At 48.4% G+C, this 19,608-nt stretch overlaps 1 protein-coding gene across 2 annotated transcripts; it reads left to right on the forward strand.

Annotated features, from left to right (window-relative positions):
- Positions 1-2,112: 2,112 nt before the first annotated feature.
- Positions 2,113-5,207, forward strand: LOC115499600 (cathepsin L1-like). 2 transcript variants are annotated; one of them, XM_030293706.1, is made up of 7 exons: positions 2,113-2,242; positions 2,541-2,656; positions 2,753-2,899; positions 3,081-3,305; positions 3,479-3,641; positions 4,511-4,628; positions 5,108-5,207. In XM_030293706.1, exons 1-7 carry the CDS (start codon positions 2,113-2,115, stop codon positions 5,205-5,207), a joined length of 999 nt encoding a protein of 332 aa, XP_030149566.1. The 2 variants fall into 2 exon arrangements, with proteins under 2 accessions (XP_030149566.1, XP_030149565.1); XM_030293705.1 differs by having other exon boundaries at positions 2,113-2,238; positions 2,534-2,656.
- Positions 5,208-19,608: the final 14,401 nt, after the last annotated feature.

Genomic DNA, 19,608 nt, shown 5'->3' on the forward strand with positions numbered 1-19,608 from the left:
TGCCACTAAATCAAAATTCAAGTAAAGTTGAGAATTGAATTGGATTTCTTAGAGGATTCATGAATCAGGCAGCATCCCATCTAGCATATAGAAGGAAACTCTCCTGAGCTAAACAAAAGAAAGGTTTGAAAAGGTAAGGAAAAGCATAAAAGGAAGAAAGGAACGTATTAGCAAGGAATGCATTGTTTGGACAAGGTGGCCCTGTTAAAGGGGAGCAGAAAGGCTCTCAGTAAATTCCCCAGCATGGACCAGGAAATTCCAGGTTGACTCTTTCAGGATTACCTTGCTGGAGGTTGAACCTGCAGTAGTCTTGGTTTCCTGACCTGGGCCCTTAACCTAAGCAACACCATTTTGGGCCTGTGGCTTTCTGTTCAACAGCCCTCACAAGGAAGCGGTATTAAGTTAGCCCTACTCTATGCTCATGCCTGACACGTATTATCTCATTTAATCCATCTCATTTAATCACAAGAATCCTCTGAGGAAAATCTAATTATTGCCCCATGTCCTCACTGAGGAAACTGAGGCTGAGAGAACCTGCCTGGGCCCACACCAGGAGAGCTGTAGAATGGGCCTGCTGGCCCAGCCCTGACTCTGAGCCCTTGTGCAGAGTCCCTTTGACCACTGCTCTCCTGGAGCAGAAAAGTGCTGGAGAAAATGCATGAGGAAGATCACTGGGTGTCTCACTAAAGTGAGTCCAGAGGAGGTGCCGACCCACTGTTTAGATGTGTGGAATCCTGTTTCTAAAGAAAGCAACACCGGTCATCAGAGGGCAAATTCATGGTCTCCTGATAAATACATCCTTGCTTGAAATAGCTATTTATCTTAAACTTGTGAAGTTAAATCTCAAGAAAAGCACTTTAGACACCGAGAAACATAATATCCATACAGAGAATGGGGAAGTGAATGCAGTTCCTATATTCTGATTTTCCTTCATCTCTTAATCCAGTTTTGTTTTGTTTTTCAATAACTCGTTTCTATCTGTTTTGAGAAGGAAAAGGAAAATAACTGTGAGGGGACTGGAGAGGAACATAACAAACTGCCACTCCATCCCTGGACATCCTGCTCATCTGTCTCCTTCAGTCCAAGGATTTAGGTCTTGCCCATCATATCCTGAGTTTTGGAGATTTCCATTCCACTACAAATTCTTCCAAAACCCAGAGGCATCCCATTCTGAGACATTGATAACACCTCTCTCTGTGGGTGCTGCATTCCTCCCCCTCCCTCACCTTTGCTTGGAATAAATAGGAACCACTAGGCTAGATTATCCTGCTCTCAGCCCTCCAGGAGACTTTAACCCAAAACTCTAGGACTAAAGGACATGCAGGCTGATGCTGAAAATCAATCTGGGGCTCCCGGTGAGCTTCTTCTCATGGACCACCTGCCCATCTCTTGTAGTCTGGGTAATTAGTAGCTTCGGGTCCCAGGGATGAGCTGTACCCTCCCTTCTCCCTCCAGGGTCTTGTTCCCGTTCGGCAGGCTTGTCTCCCTGGGGGCCACTGGGCAGATACTACCTACCCTAGGAAAGGTGGGAACGCTGCCAAGAGGCCCCGCCCCCCGGCCGGCTGAGCCAATCACCTTGGGGACAGGTGGTCAGCACTGGGCGATCCGGCGGAATCATGGGCCTTAAACCGACAGCCTTGGACCCACTTCGCGAACCAGTGGACCCCCAGCCCTGTACTTGGGACTGTGCCTACACAGCTACACCTGCCACAGGTGAGGCCCAGGGTTGGGCTTGAGTGGAGGGCCAATCTGGGAACGAGGTTGGCCACCAGCCTTAGGATTTGGGGTTCGGGGCTTCCAGGAGGTACTGTCCCTGGCCTGGCCCCACCAGACGCTGAAGCCAGATCTCTGCACACCAGGTTGTAGAGCCCGCTGAGTCATGGCCCCTTGTCCACATGCCTTAAAACTGGTGGGCAGGTTCCAAGGCGGGGAGTGGAGCATCAGGCCCCTCGCACGTCCCACATCCTCCACAGCCCTGTGTAAACATTTGATAAATGCAATCTTTTTACCCTACCACAGGGCTCTAACACCTTAGAAGAAAGGAGGATGCCCTTTTAAATGGATTGTTCTAATCAGAATCTCATTTCTTTTCCCTTCCTAGGTTTTTGAAACATGCATCCTTCTCTCTTCCTGGCTGCCCTTTGCTTGGGAATAGCATCAGCTGCTCCACAAGTCAATCAGAGTTTAGATGAACAATGGTCCCAGTGGAAGGCAACACACGGGAAGCTATATGGCATGGTTGGTAACATTTAAGCTGCACAGAGGGACCCCCGCAGAGAACAGTCTGTGCTGGTGGGAGTTCGTAGCAGGGAGTAGCTTCTTGAGGCCGCTCTTACCAAGGCAGTAAGCAGGGCTCCTTGACTGTACACAACGTGGGCATATGTCCTGCTGTGTGGTTGCTGGAGAACAGCTCGCAGAAGCATCAGGCCATCCCTGGCTGTGGTTTCTCCTCCTTTCTGTGAGCACATCCACTTGGTGCAGGTGAGTTGGTTTTAAATAGAAATAAAGAGGTGTGATTGTATCTTCCCTCTAGAATGAAGAAGGATGGAGGAGAGCAGTGTGGGGGGAAAATATGAAGATGATTGAACAGCACAATCGGGAATACAATCAAAAGGAACACAGCTTCACGATGGCAATGAATGGCTTTGGTGACATGGTGAGTGTGGCACGGATTGCTGAACATTTTGTTTTTCTGAGTACTTTGCCAAAGTAATCTCAAACTTGTCAACATCCTACTTTCTTTTCCTTGAAGACCAATGAAGAATTCAGGCAGGTGATGAATGGTCTTCAAATCCAGAAGCACAAGAAGGGGAAAGTGTTCCAACCTCCTCTCTTTGCTGAGATCCCCTCATCGGTGAACTGGAGAAAGAAAGGCTACGTAACTCCCATGAAGAATCAGGTGGGACAATATTCAGCAGGTTCCTCTCAAGAGTACAGGCAAAAGGGATCAGTGTCCTTGCTGTGGTAGACTGAGAAATAATGTGCCATTTGCTATGTTTTAGAAGACTTTGAGATGTGTGCTCTGTTGTCAAGTCCTGCTATTTGTTTTGTAGGCTGAGAACTTTTTACTTGGGTTTCAGGGTCAGTGTGCTTCTGGCTGGGCTTTTAGTGCAACTGGTGCCATCGAAGGACAGATGTTTGGGAAAACTCACAAACTTGTTTCACTGAGTGAGCAGAACCTGCTGGACTGTGCTTGGTCTGAAGGCAATGGGGGCTGCAGTGGGGGTAACATGGATAATGCCTTCCAGTATGTTAAGGACAATGGCGGCCTGGACTCAGAGGAATCCTATCCATACCATGCACAGGTAAATGGAGCTCCTTATCTTGTTATAAACTTGAACACATTCAGGGAAAAAGAGATGCCATATTTAATTTTCACAATTTAGACTGTAGCCTTTATATCTGCAACTGTCTTGATCTCATGTTTCCCAGGATGTAGGTGGTAGTAATAAAGTCTCTACCCCTTTACCTTTGAAAGCTCCAATCTTGCAAATACAATCCAGAAAATTCTGCTGCCGACATAACTGGGTTCTTGACAATCCCTAAGACGGAGTACAAACTTATGAGGTCAGTGGCAATTGTGGGTCCCGTCTCTGCTGCTATAGATGCAAGCCTGGATACCTTCAGGTTCTATGACCAAGGTAAGGATTTGTCTGTGTAGAAATTTAGGCAGAGAAATGCAAAGACCATCATCACATACAGCAAGACTGACTCTTTGGCATGTCGAATTTCACATAGAATTTTGGGGGGTGCGGATTTAACACAATTGTTTATTGTATACATGAAATATTTGTGCCTAATGTTTCTATCTGTAATGACTGGAGACACAACCTCATGATGTTAATCACTTCATAAATATGTGTAAAAGGCTACATAATTTACTACCTGATTTTGGAGTTACTAGAACTTTCAAGTAATTCAAATGACTCTACTACTGAAATTAAAACTTAGTTCAAGTAATTCTGTGTTCTCTGCTGTTTCCTTAGGCTGACATCCTAAAAGTAGATTTCTGTGAGTGGTCTTTTATGGCTCGTGACTAGTTATTTACAAAACAGATTGTGCCACTTCATATTCAGCTGGTATTAGACGAGGCCCTAAGTCTCTCGCCTGGCTCAAAAAAGATCTGGCTTTCATTTTTTAATTTTTTTTTCAAAGTTTATCTATTTATTTTGAGAGAGAGAGAGAGAGAGAGAGAGTGCATGCTCACATGAATGGGGGTGGGGGGACGCAGAGGGAGAGAGAGAATCCCAAGCAGGCTCCACACTGTCAGTGCAGAGCCTGATCTCACAAGCTGTAAGATCATGACCTGAGTCAAAACCAAGAGTCAGATGTTTAACCCACTGAGCCACCCAGGTGCCCCTCCCCGCAAAAGTCCTGGCTTTTAAATCATATCTGGAATTACGTCATTTCACTGCATTTTGAAATGCCTCCCTTACAGCGGTGGATAGGCTGAGTTACTGTCACACATCATGTGGGAATCCTCACCCCAGCACTGAATTTTACTTTCCAGGCATTTATTATGATTCAAACTGCAGCCATGAAATCCTACACCACGGCGTTCTGATAGTTGGCTATGGCTTTGAGGGAACAGAGTTGGATAACAAAAAGTATTGGATTGTCAAGAACAGGTATAAAAGCCAAAAATACCCTTAAAACTGAAAAGGGAATCCTTTTTGGAATCAGGGTTTGGGTACAGGTCCTCAAACCCCTGAGCACACTTGTAAAATCTCAGGAACCCAGAACCCCACTTAGGGAAAACACAGACATATTCATGTAATGATAACAACAGTAAGATACTGTCTCAAGCTTGCTAGGGTCTTGATATAGTTTTGGTACCACTGGTTTCTAAACTGGGAATTTTATGAATTCTGAAATACATCTGGCCCCAAGAGTTTCTTCTTTCTGTGTCTCCATTTGCAGTCTGTTAAAGGTCTGAGGATAGAATTCTGTGCAGGGTTAGAACTCAACGATGAACAAGAATGGCCTCTCCTATTCTTCCTGAATCTGCTGTAGCCTCTGGTGCACTGCTCAGTATCAGGTGCTGTCGTTCATAAAGATAAATGTGCTTGATTGTGTGAGTAAAATAGCAAATGCTGTCTTCTTTCAGCTGGGGAGAAGCCTGGGGCATAGATGGCTATATACTGATGGCCAAAGACCGGGACAACCACTGTGGTATCGCCTCCTTGGCCAGCTTTCCTACCGTGTGAGACGATGCAATAAAGAAGGCCTTGACGGGGGACAGCGTATGCAGAAGAGGATTTTATCTTAACACTGACCAGAACTTCCTGTTTGGGATAAAACACTTGAAGGACTGAAGATCCAAGTTATGAATTGATCCTGTGACACTTTATACTGGGAATGTTCCCGACTCTCTCATTATTGTTGTAAACAGCCTTGTAGGAATTTGTCTAATGGCATGTAACATTTCATGTTTTAAAATGAAGTGTGTGGTTTTACTCTTTAAAATAAAAACATTTCAAGGTCTTCAAGTTTTTAATACACTCAATTTTTATAGAGCCAAAAATGTCACTGGGCTCTAGGGACAAAACTGAATGTGCCAGTGGCCCACTAGGAGAATGCTGGATGGTGTCTGTTTCTTGTAGTTGTAAATAGGCACATGTCATGGCAGCTGCCCTTTGGCTGTGTCCGTCCCAACACTTGAATAGAGCAAAATATGAACAATGATCTGTAAGGACAAAGGTATGTTCTTTCAATGAGGAAAAAGTTGACACGTTAGAAAAGTAACATACATACATTGAATTTCCAAGGTAGAATAGTGCCTTAAAGATCATGGTCATTTGACCCCAAATGGTTACAACCCACCCAAGTACAGGACAGATGTCACGGTCAGTTTCAGGTGCATCTTCCCCAAATGCCAGAGAAGATCATGTAACCTCTGTGCGGATGAGGAAGAACTGGACGCAGTGGGTTGTAGGAATGTGTATCTTGGGTCCACAAGGGTTAAGGGTAAACCCCAGACACGAGGCCAGCTTCAAAAATAGAACTGGGCCTCAGAGGTGGCAGGTGAGGACATCCAAAGCGATCATCTGAGGCCTCATTTACACCCAGCCACTTAAGCCTGGAATTGATTAAAAGAAGACATTCTGCCTACTGTTCGCTGGCTAAAGAAGCACATAGTTCCATTTTCTCTCTGCAGGTTAATTGACTCATGTTCCCACTCAGAAAGCATGAGGAGAAGATGTAAGGTTGTAGTTAATAGACCCCGTAACCGGTCATGAGCACATGAGGTGGAAGACAGCAGGTCTCAGCCCACAAGACCTCCAGCACCTTGAGACAAGTCCCTTTGGACTGTGCCACTTGTCATGGCGGAAGGACCCTCCATGAGACTTCCATCCTAGACGCTTACATTTCCAACTGTTTAACCTAAAATGACAAATGTGGTGTGTGCAGAGAAATTCTATGGGCTTCCTGACAGTGCTGTCAGGGGCAGTCACAGGAGAGGTGGGGACTCCCCAGCGGAATCCCTTCTGCCAGGGGGAAACTGTATTGGAACAACCAGAACCGATGCAGCACCTGCTGGGTCTCAGCTATCACCTGGTGGAAGGGACATCCCCAACCGCCAGGAGGAGCGGGTGCTGGGAGGGGGAGGAGGTAGCTCAGAACAGCAGGAGGAAAAGGTATCTGATGAGAACCCAGAGGAGCCAGTCAGGGGGACAGGAAAAAAGAAGGGTGTCTGAGCAGAGGCTCGGGCTCAGAACCCTGGAGAAAAGAGACAGTGTATCTAGAGAACATGGAAAGAGAGGGAGGTGAGGGTGCGGGGGGATGAGGCTGGGCCCACACGAGGGTTCTAGGACAGGGGGGCACCACTGGGAAAGCAATGGAGAGACTGGTTATCTGTTAATGTAAACACACTCTCGGAATCCTCGCAGCTCTGTGATTTTGTCAAAAATCGTCTCTCCCATTTCCCACCTGGGCTCAGGGGCATGGTTCTTCCTGGAAGTCTCTCCAAGAGCTGGAACCCCCTGTTGCTTGGGATGGGCTGGTGTCCATGAAGGCCCACTGGTGGGATGTCCTAGATGCAGGTGTGGGCGGGGCGTTCAGCCTGGGCTGGTGACCAGAGCACTTGCCCAGCCCTCCCCATTGCTTGGGCTCCCACAGTTTGAAGGTGTCTCTGAGTTCAAGTCCCAACAACAGGGGTGCCAGGATGCTCACAAGGAGCTCCAGACTCCTATGGCCTGACCTTGGTCCTTGGTGAGACTCTGCCTCTGCAGGTATTTGGAGCCTGTCACCAGGGATGGCCCAGGGACCCGGAGACGGGCTGAGACCCTACCTCATGATGGGGAGAGCCAAGGCCACTGAGCAGAGGGGCGTGTGGGATGAAGACAAGGCTGGGGCCGTCTTTGGAACACGCAGTCTGCCACAGTTGGTCTCTGAACATCCCTTAGAAAGGACTCCTTGTGACTGTCATCTTGCTTCACCATGCCAGGCTCGCTCAGCCTGCTGTCCACACTGTCCTGGGAGTTCAGACCAAGACTCTGAGAACATGTGCAGGTGCCGATGTGAGGGAAACCAGGAAGAGCTGGCTGATGCGTGAACTTCAGATATTAGAAGCTTGTGTACTTTTCAAAGTTATGTATATTTTTTAAACTTGTGAAAAGTTCCGAAGTGCATCTTTGGGGTTTTCAGAATGGTTGTGTTTTCTAAGTTTGTCTCCCTTTAGACTGAGTAGCTTTTCACCAGCACTGCCTTCAAGGTCATTTGAACGAGTGAGCTGGAGTCAGTGGAGGGCAGCGCTGGGCGGGGCACAGACATGCCCTCCCTCAGCTGCCCAGGAGCAAGCCAGCCTTGGGTCAGAGAGGCTTCTGGAAGTTCTCTGGGGCTTCAGCAGTGTGCCATGGCTACCATGCCTCTAGGGTCTTCAGAGTGCAAGGACCAGAGGGGCTCAGGCAGAGGGGATCCCCTCAATCCTGCACACCGGACAGAAGTGCTGGCCAAAGTCAAGGTGCCAAGATCAACAGCACACAAAACAGAAAGGGCCACAAGTCAATTATTGCACAGTGTCCCCCCAGCACCTGGTGGTACAATTATAGCCAGAATTAGGTTTCTGCCTTTCCCCTGTCACAGGAGAAGAGGACACCAGTGCCCTCAAAAGATTCGGTATGTTAGTAAGCTGTGTGTTACAAACTAGGTGGAGAATGTTCTATTCCACTTGGTGAGATACTCCTAATGGATGGTGTTGCTCACAGGACATGGTGACTGCAGTTCAGATGCTTTCCCTGCAGGGGAGGGGGAACCAGGGACTGACTTAAAGGGAAGGGGAAAGGGCAGGCTTTGAAGGTTAAATTAGAGGGGTGGGAGGCAGATTTGCTCTGGGGTCAAGGGCTTATCTGCAACACTACATGGCATCAGGGAGAGATCCAGTGACCCCATTTCTTCCTGCCTGGTGGGCAACTCTGGGATGAGTGACTGTGTCACAACAGAACATCTTCAGCCTCTGCACTGACTTGGGTCACAATTCAGGGGAATTACTGGCAGGCTCCCCCAGCCCTTTCCCTCCCCTGCAGGGCTTTGTGTCTGAACCTATTGGAATTTGCGGCTAAGGGAGAAGCTAGAATAAGGACAGCGTCAAGTTCTACAGAGCACTGGGCAGGGGGAGGAGTTCACAGATGACAAGTACCTGCACAGATTATGTTAAATGTGAATGGAATGGCCTCCCTGTGACATACCAAAGACATCAAAGGGAATATCTATAGTGGAATATAATGTGTTGCAGTGTATAAATGCTGGGGCCCAGGGCATGAAGGTTGTAGTGAAATTGGCAGGTATGGGGACCCGTGAACAGTCACTATGAAGTTCCTGCAGACACCCATGCATCCTGGAGTGCTGGGATGGCACGCGGACACTGTAGCAGCTTGTCGACCTGATTTTCGCAAGTGAGGGTAGGAGCTCGTGAAGGGTTATATATATATATATATATATATATATATATATTTTACCAATTTATTATGCATTTGCATTCTTGGAAACCTCAACTATTGAGATAACACAGTCTCCAAAACAGGCTGGGTCATATGTGGCATGCAGTTAAGCCTAAGGTCATGTAATCATAAGCAAGTTTTTCTCTTAAATAAATGCTCAGCAGACACTCAGCACTCAGGTGGACCCAGGGAGTTGTTACCATCCAGGACATGTGTAAACGTGTGTGGACACCTAGCACCCACATCCACGCGCACCCCCAACATCAAGAACTGAAAACGTAGCGCCCATTCCCACCGTGCCCACTAGGAGGCAGTGTTGCCATGTGGAGGAGGAAGGTCAGGGTCACACAGAGAAAATGGGGAAGGAGTGGAGTCTGACAGGTGAGCCTGCTGGGTGGTCAGTGGAAGAAGCCACCGTGGCTCAGCGGGAAGAGGCCAGCAGGACATCCCCCCTCCCGGGGTGAGAGCTGGAAGCAGAGTCTGCCAGGCCTGAGACCACAGGAGACTAAAAGCAGGCAGCAGCCTCTGAGAGGCTCCTGCAGGTCCCCCTGAGTCCTGCCATTTCTACACACCCCTTTATTGAGCACCTCCCTGCCAGGTGCTGGGGACACGACTTTCTCCTCAAGTTGGCTCCCAGTTGAGCGGGAAGATCATCCCACCACACCCTACAGTCTAGCGGGGTCATGATGGAGAACCCCACCTGGGCTGGAGCCTCCTGGGGAGGAACGTTCCGGAAGAGAACCCGGTAAAAGCGGTCCCCGGATGTATGGAAGTTAACAGGTTAAAGCGGAGGGACCATCCTGGGTGGGGGAAGGACCCTGAGCCTGCACCCCACACTCCAACAGGCCCCTGTTCTGGGGCCAGGATCAGGCTGGGGGTGGGAAAGCAGGCTGGCTGTGAGGGTGGATGGAGCCAGGGCGGCGAGAGCCGTGCCTGACTGTGCAGGTGTCCAGGTGGGCTCTCTGGGCGCACAGAACACCTGCCCACACTGTCCTATCAAAGTGCTCTTGTTGTCTTTGGTGTCGGTGTTCACGTGTCTCTGTGTCCCCAGGACACGGATCTGGGTCGGGTCTACACCTTCCTGTTCCCTGCACTTTGCTCAGCCCCTGGGGGCCTCCATAAATGTGTGCTGATGAGCGAGTGAGTGAATGTGTGAATTATCCTGCTTCTCTCTGCAGGGCTGAGAGAGGACAGTGGGAAGGTTACGGGGTCCCCGGCCCCACCACAGCATCATGTATGTACTTCCTGATGCCCCTTCTCAGCCTCTGGCGCCATCATGGTGTCGTGAGGGAATGGGGCCCCTCCACACAGAGGAGCAGGGGTCCCTGGCCGCTCTTGACGGGCTGGCCCTGGTTCCCCTTTAAACTGACGGCTTCACAGGAGTTACTCCACCCCATTTCTTGTGCACCAAAATGCCATGGACACGGGCACCTCCCTGGTGACAGAGAGCTCATCGGTGGTTGCCAGGGCCCGGGCAGGGAAAGGCGGTGACTGGTTATAGCTACGGAGCTTCCTTACGGGGTGGAAATGCTCTGGATCCCAATGCAGTGCTGGTTGTACACATTGTATGTGCAGTAAAGCCACAGAGTTTCAGTCCCTCTGAAATGGCTAAAATGGTCCATTACCTGTAGCATGCACTTTACATGAATTGTTTTTAGATGCAACAGGACAGAATCAGACATGGGTAGCATCGCAGACCAGGGTACCACTTCCAGGTGTAAAATAAGTAAGTCCCAGGATGTACTGTACAGGATGGGACCACAGTTCACAACACTCTATTGCATATTTGAAAGTTCCTAGGGAGTAGCTCTTAAAAGTTCTTATCACAAGTTCTGAACCTGGGGCAAAATTTAAAATCTGCTCAGGGCCTTGCCTTTTTCTGTAACACAGCTTCGGTCACCTGTGTTCAGGATACACACTGAGGACCCTTCCTCCAGTAGCTGAGATCTTCCCAGAACCTCCAGGGTGGAATCAAAAGCAGCTGTTGGCCCCCTCGGGGTCTGGAAAAACCACCCTGGTGAGATCCTTAAGTGTGGGCTGCTAAGAAACTTCAGGAGACGCGGGCCCAGACTCTCCTCCATCAGCTCCGCAAGGTTCCTGCCCTCACCCCGGCCCTGCAAGCCAGCACATAGTCGCCTCCTCCCCGGCTCCTGTCTCTCCACTCCGTGCTTGCTTTGTGCTGTCTCCTGTCACAGCCTAGGAGGAGTGCTGGCTTTGTGTTGGTTGCTTGGCTCGTGTCCCCTAGTGCCTTGGTGGCCTTAGGTGTGGTCAGCCTGGCTGTGGGCCTCGTGTCCACCCCCTTCCTGGCCTGCACTTGCCGGTGTCCCAGCAATAGTAAGGACAGGCCTCACCAAAATCATGGTCAAAGATCCAAAAGTCCAAACCACAAATGTCAAATTGCAGATGGTATTGTGTTCTACTTGAAGGGCTATGAAGGGATCAGCCCTTGAAGACTCACCAAGACAGTGAGCTTGGTCGAGCACAGCTTTCAGATTGTACAGATCAATATTGGCCCCAGGATGGGACCTTCCCCTTAGACTTTCTTCTTAGAATGCTGGGCATACCCAGTGACTCAAGACAGAGAGAGAGAGACAAAGAAATCTATTTAGATCTGTTACCTGGAAATTTCATAGGTCCTCATGGGTAATGAAGATTATGCTCCAGGAGCCTAGGAGTTACCCTGAACCAGTCGCACAAGTGACGCATGGTTCCTGGGGAGAGAGAAATGTTATTTGCTACTCACCCCTCACCCCTCAGAAGTCATGTCTCCATTCATCTTCCTTCTCACCGATTTTCCCTAACTTGAAGATTCTGCAAGTAGATTCTTGACAAAATGTGGCCCAGGGTGGCGGGATTATCCACAAGTGTCACTGTGTGTGGCAGCATCCTTCAGCCACTGCTTAGGGAGACTTGGGACTTGGGGCCTGGTGACAGAAGGTTCTGTCAAGAGGATGTGCCCTTTGGACGCAAGAGCCACCCCAGCTGCAATCAGCACAGAGATGCAGCGGGTCTCCCGGGGAGGCTGTTGACCTGGTCCAGGTGCCACACATGTGTCATCTCACCGGATTCTCTGGACTTGGTGAGCTTGTGTGATAAACCCCCTTCGGGGAGAAGTAACCCAGGGCTCAGAGACATAATGTGTCTGTGACGACGGCAGAGGCTGAGACCCAGGGTCTGGCAGTGCTGTGCACATGGGTGAGGGAGGGAGGGAGGAGGAAAACAAGATTTGCTGCCACTTGCTTTTGCTACTCACACTTGAAGAGATGTCACTGGACAAGTTGGGTATTTGGGCATCTTGCAGAGGGCTGCTGCCCTCTGTCCCGAGAGGAGCACAAGGGAGGGTCTTCTGCCCAGCTTGCAAAGGGGCTTCTCCATCAGGCCACTAGGGGCCAGCAGTTAGCAAAAATTAATGTTTTCCCTCTGTAATTTTAACGTCTCCACATGAAATCATTATTGTTGTAATACTGTGTACAACTCTGTCCCAATCTTTTATCCTCCCGACAAAAAATTCCTGCAGCAGGTGCCGGAATGCCTTTCATTTGGCAAATCTGGTCTGCTCCTAGGAAGCCGGAGGCCGTGGTGCCACTGAGACAGTCCATCCCTGACGGTGCTTGTCCAGGACACAGGTTTGACGCCACGGGGAGTGGACAGACCCCTTCTCGGGAAACCCGAGAGCCTTCGCCACTTGGACTAAGAGTCTGCAGAGAAGCACACTGCGACGGGGCCCACGTTGCCACTGAGGGTTGCGTCATTTCTTCTTTACATTTCTATTGGCCAAGTGTCCTACTTGTATAATCAGAGAGACCTATTCACTTAAGAGTAACTGTTCTTGCTTTTCTCCTTCCTGCCTTGAATTTTCCCGTTGGGCTTGTCCTCAGTCTGAAATCTTTGCTCTCATACAAGGGCTCACTTTGTGTTTCGCTCACCGACTGTGAAAGTCAGGCAGCCCGGGGGAAATGGTCAATTCTTCAGGACTTTGCATTGTGTGTTACTATTCCCTGCAACCTAAGGTGCTAACTACAGCTGTATCTCAGCTCCCCGGGTCCCTCCCCCAGTGCACTTATGGGGAACCGCCTCTCACCACCCAAGTCCCAGCCCTGAGGCAGACAGACTAGCTCTGCCCTCAGGACAATGGAGGAGAGACAGGCAGACGCGCTAGTAATGGGGCCGTGGGTCCATGGGCACCACTCCTGGGGCCCCCAGGCTCTAGGTACAGACGCAAGGGACCCAAATCGTGTTTCCAGCTAACCTCACAGGTCTCACCATAAATGTTCATGTGATATTTCAAAATTGATCCATTATTTCCATTTACTAACAGACGTGGACTTGAAAAGTGGATCGTTAATATCCTTCCCATAACGGAAAAGCACTATTGCTGCCATTGATAGAAATATTGTGTGAACCGCCAACCACGGGGCTGACATCTGGTACGTGCAGTTGCTCAGTCCTGCTTTCTCAGCAGGGGAGATTAGCCGGGATGAACTTCAGGCCACAAACCGAGACCTGCCCCTAGAGCGACCGAAAGCCCTGGAGGGGATTCCATAAAGGAAGACCTTTCTCACTGTGACACTCAGTGGCACCGAAAACCACGGACAGCTCCTGTGTGCACTTATTGTTGCCTTTGACAAAAAACGGTTTCTCGGACCTGAGTGGTAGTGCTTGATCCACATCAGTCAGGGTCCTGGTGGGGACACTAATGAAAGGCAGAGTCATGGGCAAAATTCACAGGAAGACCCAAGAGACAGTGAAACATCTGGAGGCTGGGACAGAAGGAAGCCATTACCTCCCCTGGGGCAGAAAGACACAGGGATAAATCCTTTCCTGGGGAAGCTGGGGCGGTGCTGGGAAAGGAGCCATCCTTCCCACGGGGAGAGTTCTGTTAACAGGGAAGGGACCAGAAGAGCTCTGGACAAAGAAAAGCAAAGGATGGCAAGAGTCTGTCTACTTTTCTCAGATGCAGGTGCCGGGACTGGCACGTGTACATTAGGATGTGGGGCTGCATGGGCTCCGGGAATGTTAAAGTAAAACAACGAGGCGTATAACCCAAATCCGAAGGGCTTAAGGACCACTGCGCTCACTGCCCCATCCTGGGAAAGCCCTCGGGGGAGAAGCCAGGGGGGGCCTTCAGGGTGTTCTGTTCCTAAAATCAGGTGAGGTGGGAACTGCCTGGTGAAGTCCCACCATGCGTAGCTGGCTCCACCCCCTGCAGGAGGAAGAAACCAGAACATGGCTCAGCCCCTGCAGCCAAATGAGACTCATCAACGTCCAGCGTCCACGGGGCTGTCACTAAACCTGGATGGCGTGACCCTGGGAGAGCCCCTCCAACACCAAGGGCCGGCCTGGCTGTACCTGCGCAAGCAGCCGCTAGATGGCAGGCAGGCTGTAAAACCTGAGGGAGGTTGGGAGACCTGAGGCTGAAAATGACTGCCTTTGTGAGGAGTAGTTTCCAGGTTTGCAAGATGAGAAACGTTCTGGAGAAGGCTGGTGCTGAGGGTGCACAGGATTGGCTGCTCCTGCACCCCGCAGGTAAATGTGCTAAAACGACCAATTTTGAGGTTTGTCTCTCTTACCACAATTTCTTAAAAACAAAGTAAAAAGACCCATCAAGCTGAAAGTTAAAAATAGCCAGGTAAGAGAAAAGCTTGCAGAGGAGTGTGCAAAATTGCCCACTGTGTTTAGAGTATGCAGAGAAGCTGGGCTCCCAAAAAGGGCTGAGGTAGAAAACATGATCCAATGCATTTTGCAAGTATTTGAGATTTGTTACTTTAGGGAAACATCTAAAGTGGTATCAGAGGAGGAAGAATTAAAAATTTTGTTTGACTTTTTTCTTTTGTTTTTCCATTTTTTCCCCCAGTTTGAATCTATATGTGGGGTGGCATCATAGTCTTGTCCGGACTTTGGATTCTTGAGGACTTAATTGAGCTAAACTGTTTATTAGGTGTGCGGTTATCACACTCCTTGTTTACAGATCTTGATTGACCAGCTATTGGTGAGCTCTTGTGAGCGCCAGCCCCAGGCTCACAAGAGGGCACAGAGACAGGTTCACCCATGTGCCTGCTCACCAAGGAGGGGTCACCAGGCTCAAATCAACAGTGCCTGAAAAATTGGCCCTGGGGTGTTATTTTCAGGGATTGGAGCTGAATTTTGGGTGGCCACCTGAGAGTAAGATCAGACTTCATCTTTGCAACCAAAGGTCATGTGCTGCTGACAGGCTGGGGCCTCAACCCCCTCAAGCCTGGAACTCAGCAGCTTCCAGACACAGGCCAGGACCGGGGCGGGAGCGCAGGGCCCCACTGAACACCCTGGAGGAGGGAGGGCCGGGGGAGCCCCTGCAAGGGGATTTTAAGGAGAATCCATGGGCACCTCTGAAATGTGTGTGACAGGAGCAGGAAATGAACCAGGGAACAGCTGATACTCACACACACACGCACACACACACATTTGTATTATCGTGTGTGTGTGTGTTTTTCATGAGGTAAAGGATTTTCTCGCCCTAAAGACTTGATCTCATGGGCAAGAGCCTTGACTCTCACCCATTCATTCATGAGTGCCCGTTTGCCACATTCAGGGAGTCTAAGCATCTTGAGAACTTTTCCTAGAAAAATATAAATTTATTAATAACTGTTGACATACCTTGTAATACTTTTTTACAACATTGTTTTACTACTTATAACAGTCTTTATAATACCACATTTTTACAAGAATAGAAAGAAAATGCAATCTTCCCACTATCATGAGAGACCAGAATGATTGGTCAATATTATAGATATTGGTAGTTTCAAAACCTTCAGTTTCACAACTCATGGGAAATGCCATATGAATTTTTAAGATATTTTTCAAATCTCGAAAGTCTCTTTCAAGTTACATGTTTTTTATTCATATGTAAACTTTAGATCTTAAGACATGTGGAGCTTTCTCATCTGCTGACTCATTTGAATGCTCCTGGAATTGACAACACTATTAACCAGTCTGTGGGGGTCTCCATCTATCTCCCTCTGGTTTAAGGGGCTGAGTACTTCTGCGGGCTCCCCTTGCTGGGGAAACAGCCTCATTAGCGCCCTGGGAGCTTCTCTGTGTGAGGCTCCCCTGCCACCCGGACAAACGGCCCAAACTCGAGGATGGAGAATGGGAAGAACAGGATTTACTTCATAAGGGTGCTCATGTTCCCTTCTGAACTTCCCATCCCTGTCCTTCCTCCCACGTTACATAGAAGTCTGGATTCCTTGTCCATGATAGCCACGTAAACATTTGTTAACACAGTTATGATGTTGCTTTTGGATTCCTTCGTCTCTTGTCTTCCACATGCACAGTGGAAGACAAGGTGATTGTGAGTCGGAGTGTCCTCAGTGCCACCCAGCTTCTCCTGAGCGTCTGGCATTTGGAAGGACAGTGTATCTATCTATAAAGCCTGGCTTATTATTGAAAGCCAGGAGCTCAAAACTCTGGTTTTGCAAGTTAAATCCTGAACATTTGACTTTTATTTTCATGTCTTCTTTACTACACTTCCCAAGGCAATGGATGCTTCTGGTGAATCAAGGGTGTGTTGCATATACGAATGTGAATCAAAAATGAACATAAGCCTTCCAAAAATATTATCCCCATCACAGTCAAAATTGAGTGGCTGAGAGGAGAGGGGAGAGGGGTGTTAGGGTTTCATGGGGACAGAGTTCAATGTGAGATGAGGAACGTTCTGGAGATGGATAGTGGTAAGGGTTGCAACAGTGTGACTGCACTAAATAAAAACGGTAAAAAGGGTCAATTTTGTTGTGTATATTTCACCACAGTAAAAAGCGATTCACCTTGCTTCCCAGTGAGCAGGCGAGCGTGGGAAGCTGTCTCACTCTGTCCTGGAAAAAGAGCAAGGAACACATTGGGTAAGATGGTGGTCTGTGGTCTCAGGAGGACAGTGTTGACCTCCTGGGGTCCAGCTCCCTGGTGCTGTCCTATGAGTGTGACCAGCCAGCAGGGATCTTCTGCTGCTCACCTGTCTAGATCATGAGCTCTGAGCAAGCAGGGGTGCAGCGGGCTGTGCATCTTCCCTGCAACAGCATACTTCCTGTCCAGTCCCTGCAAACGCTTGTGTGCTGTGTAGACTGCTACAATGTGCTTGGAGGAGGGGGCCATGGGGCCCACATTTCACCTACATTCAACCCAAGCCCTGTGTGGTTGGGGTGGGATCTCCTCCTGTACAGGTGATTGTTGGCACCAAGCCTGACCTTTCTAGTAACACCATTTGGCACAGCCTGTGTTGGATTATTGCCCAGACTGCTTGGATTCCTCTGATTCAAGTGCTCGCTGAGCCTCTAGCGTGCAGATCATGGGGCAGTGACCTTAGAACAGTTCCCCTCTGCAACAAGAATCTACACAAGTCAGGTGGAGGACAGTGGGGCATGGGGAACGAGTTCCCAGCCAGGACGCAGAACCCACACCTGAGCACACAGGGCTGAAAAATGTTTTCCTGTGCTCTTAAGATCTCTGGACTAATGTGAGATTAACTGACATAAGGCAAATTCATCAGAGGAAGCATCCAAGTTGAATTAAATTTTTATATTCAATGTGGGCCTTCACAATCAAATTAAATACCCCAAGGAGTGACCACAACTGGAAACTTCTATACCTTTAGAGAAAGTCTTGATAAATTTGTAAAGAAATGACAAGAAAAAGCGCAGTAAGTTGTGGGGAATGATAATGAGATACTTTGGGGGGCAGGGGACGAAACTAGTGGAAGAACAGGATTATTTAGGAATTGTTTGCATAGATGCGTTCGGTGTTGACTCCCAGCCTCCGTTGGTCAGGATGCTCTCTTGCTGGATCCTTTCTCAAGGGAGAACACCTTTCTCGGGGAAATTTTATGACCTGCTTCTGGAAAGGGGATGTTAGAGAGTCCTTCCTGCACCTGCTGCTTTTCAAGTGCCTGCAGCTCAAACAACCAGTATGCCACAGTCGCTTACTTTGGGGAAGCGTGTCCCAAACCCCTGAAGCCTCACCGAATAGTAGAATGTCTTAGGAACAAAACTGAGGTTTCTGTGGAAGAAGGAATCCTGCATCTAGACTGTGACACAGTGTGTGTGTGTGTGTGTGTGTGTGTGTTTACATGGGGTGGAGGGGTTAAACTCTGTTCCGTTTCTCTGGGGAACTCACTGATACATGGACCCATCTTAGACCCACAGACCATCTCCTACTTACCTGTATATCTTTTTCATGCCTCTTTCCATTCTTTGCAAAAAAGAAAGAAAGAAGAAGAAAAGGAAGAAAGAAAGAAAGAAAGAAAGAGAAAAAGAAGGTGGTTAGATTTCATTACATGGTTGTGAATAGAGAGTAAAGATGATTTTGTCATCAGGTTAGGCGGAAGGAAAAGGCCTTAGCATGGAGCCAATGTATTTATTTCTTCCTCAATTTCTCTATTGTGATGTGAAGGATGCCTTTGTATAAAACCAGGTAAGGGATTGATTTCCAAGCTCATAAAAGCTGGAGTGGGTTTCTAAGTAATTCCCAACTTTCTCAAACCACTGAAGAGCTTTCCACAGTCAACCGTCTCCCTACTGCTGGACACTTGGATCCTTCCCATATTTTTGCTCTTACAGACAATATGTAACTTTAGAAAGGCTCATCTAGGTTTCCCTGCTGACCCCGCAGGTCAGAGGGCCTGCTTATCTAAACTTCTCAATGTCCACAGAGCTGCCACGTTGCCGTCCCATGGCTGTCCTGTGATCTGTCTCTCCATCAGGCAGAAGAGGGCCGTGTCCCAGCACCTGAGGACATCTGAAAGGATCAGTCGCGGCTGTTTATTGTGGATCTGCTGAGAACGGATGGGCCATGTTCTTCTCATTTCCTGATCTCAGGGAGGCTCACCGTCTCCCATGGCTTCATCTACTATTTGTATTTTCTCTTCACAAACTGTAGTCCTATATCCTTAGTTTATCTCTCTGAAGTGATTTATCTTTTCCTCCTTAATAGGTATGTTTTTTGATGTGCGCTTTGTGTTACATGTTACAAACATTTTTCTCCTGTGCTGTGGAGTGTTTTAACTTTGTTCGTGGGGTGTAATTCCCATTTTGACGTAATCACATCTATCTTTTCTTTACACTTTGTGCTTAGTGTCTTTGGTCCCTTGTAAGGTTATAAATACATTTTCTTTTATGCTTTTAATACTTTCATACTTTTGTTTTTTTATGTTGAATTCTGGAATCCATCAGTAATACATTTTGTGGATCTGCTTCTAATTTTTCCTGGATGACTAGCTATTTATTGACCATTCTCTTCCCACTGATTTGAAATAGCATGTTTCTTTTTATTTTTAAAAAGCATCTATTAAAATAATCATATGGCTTTTCTCCTTTTGATGTGTTAATTGCTCAGCCTTCCAGTTGCTGAAGCTTATTTTCCCAGAGTCCAATGCAACCCAGTGAATGCTCCCACCTTCCCCAAGTAGGGCCAGAGCTCTACAGAGTACTTTAGGGGATGCTAGAAAATGGAAAGCACACCTGGATTCCCCCTGAGACAGGCCCAAGCATGTAACCTTCCAGTGGAAAGGCAATCAGGAAAGAATGAGAAACAGAAGAAAGGGGTTCTCAGGTCACAGGCTAGAGATCCCAATAGTTCCTCTGTCCCCTGCCTATGGAATGACAGTCACCCGGGTGCCATTCCACCAGTGGCTTTGAATCTTTGA

This window comes from Lynx canadensis, chromosome D4 (genome assembly GCF_007474595.2).
Source record: "Lynx canadensis isolate LIC74 chromosome D4, mLynCan4.pri.v2, whole genome shotgun sequence".
Taxonomy (NCBI): Eukaryota; Metazoa; Chordata; class Mammalia; order Carnivora; family Felidae; genus Lynx; species Lynx canadensis.

Coding starts and splice junctions, on each gene's coding strand:
- LOC115499600 (XM_030293705.1), top strand. CDS start 2,113: ATGCATCCTTCTCTCTTCCTGGCTGCCCTTTGCTTGGGAATAGCATCA. Junction 2,239..2,533: donor ACGGGAAGCTATATGGCATG/GTTGGTAACATT, acceptor TCTTCCCTCTAG/AATGAAGAAGGATGGAGGAG. Junction 2,657..2,752: donor TGAATGGCTTTGGTGACATG/GTGAGTGTGGCA, acceptor TTTTCCTTGAAG/ACCAATGAAGAATTCAGGCA.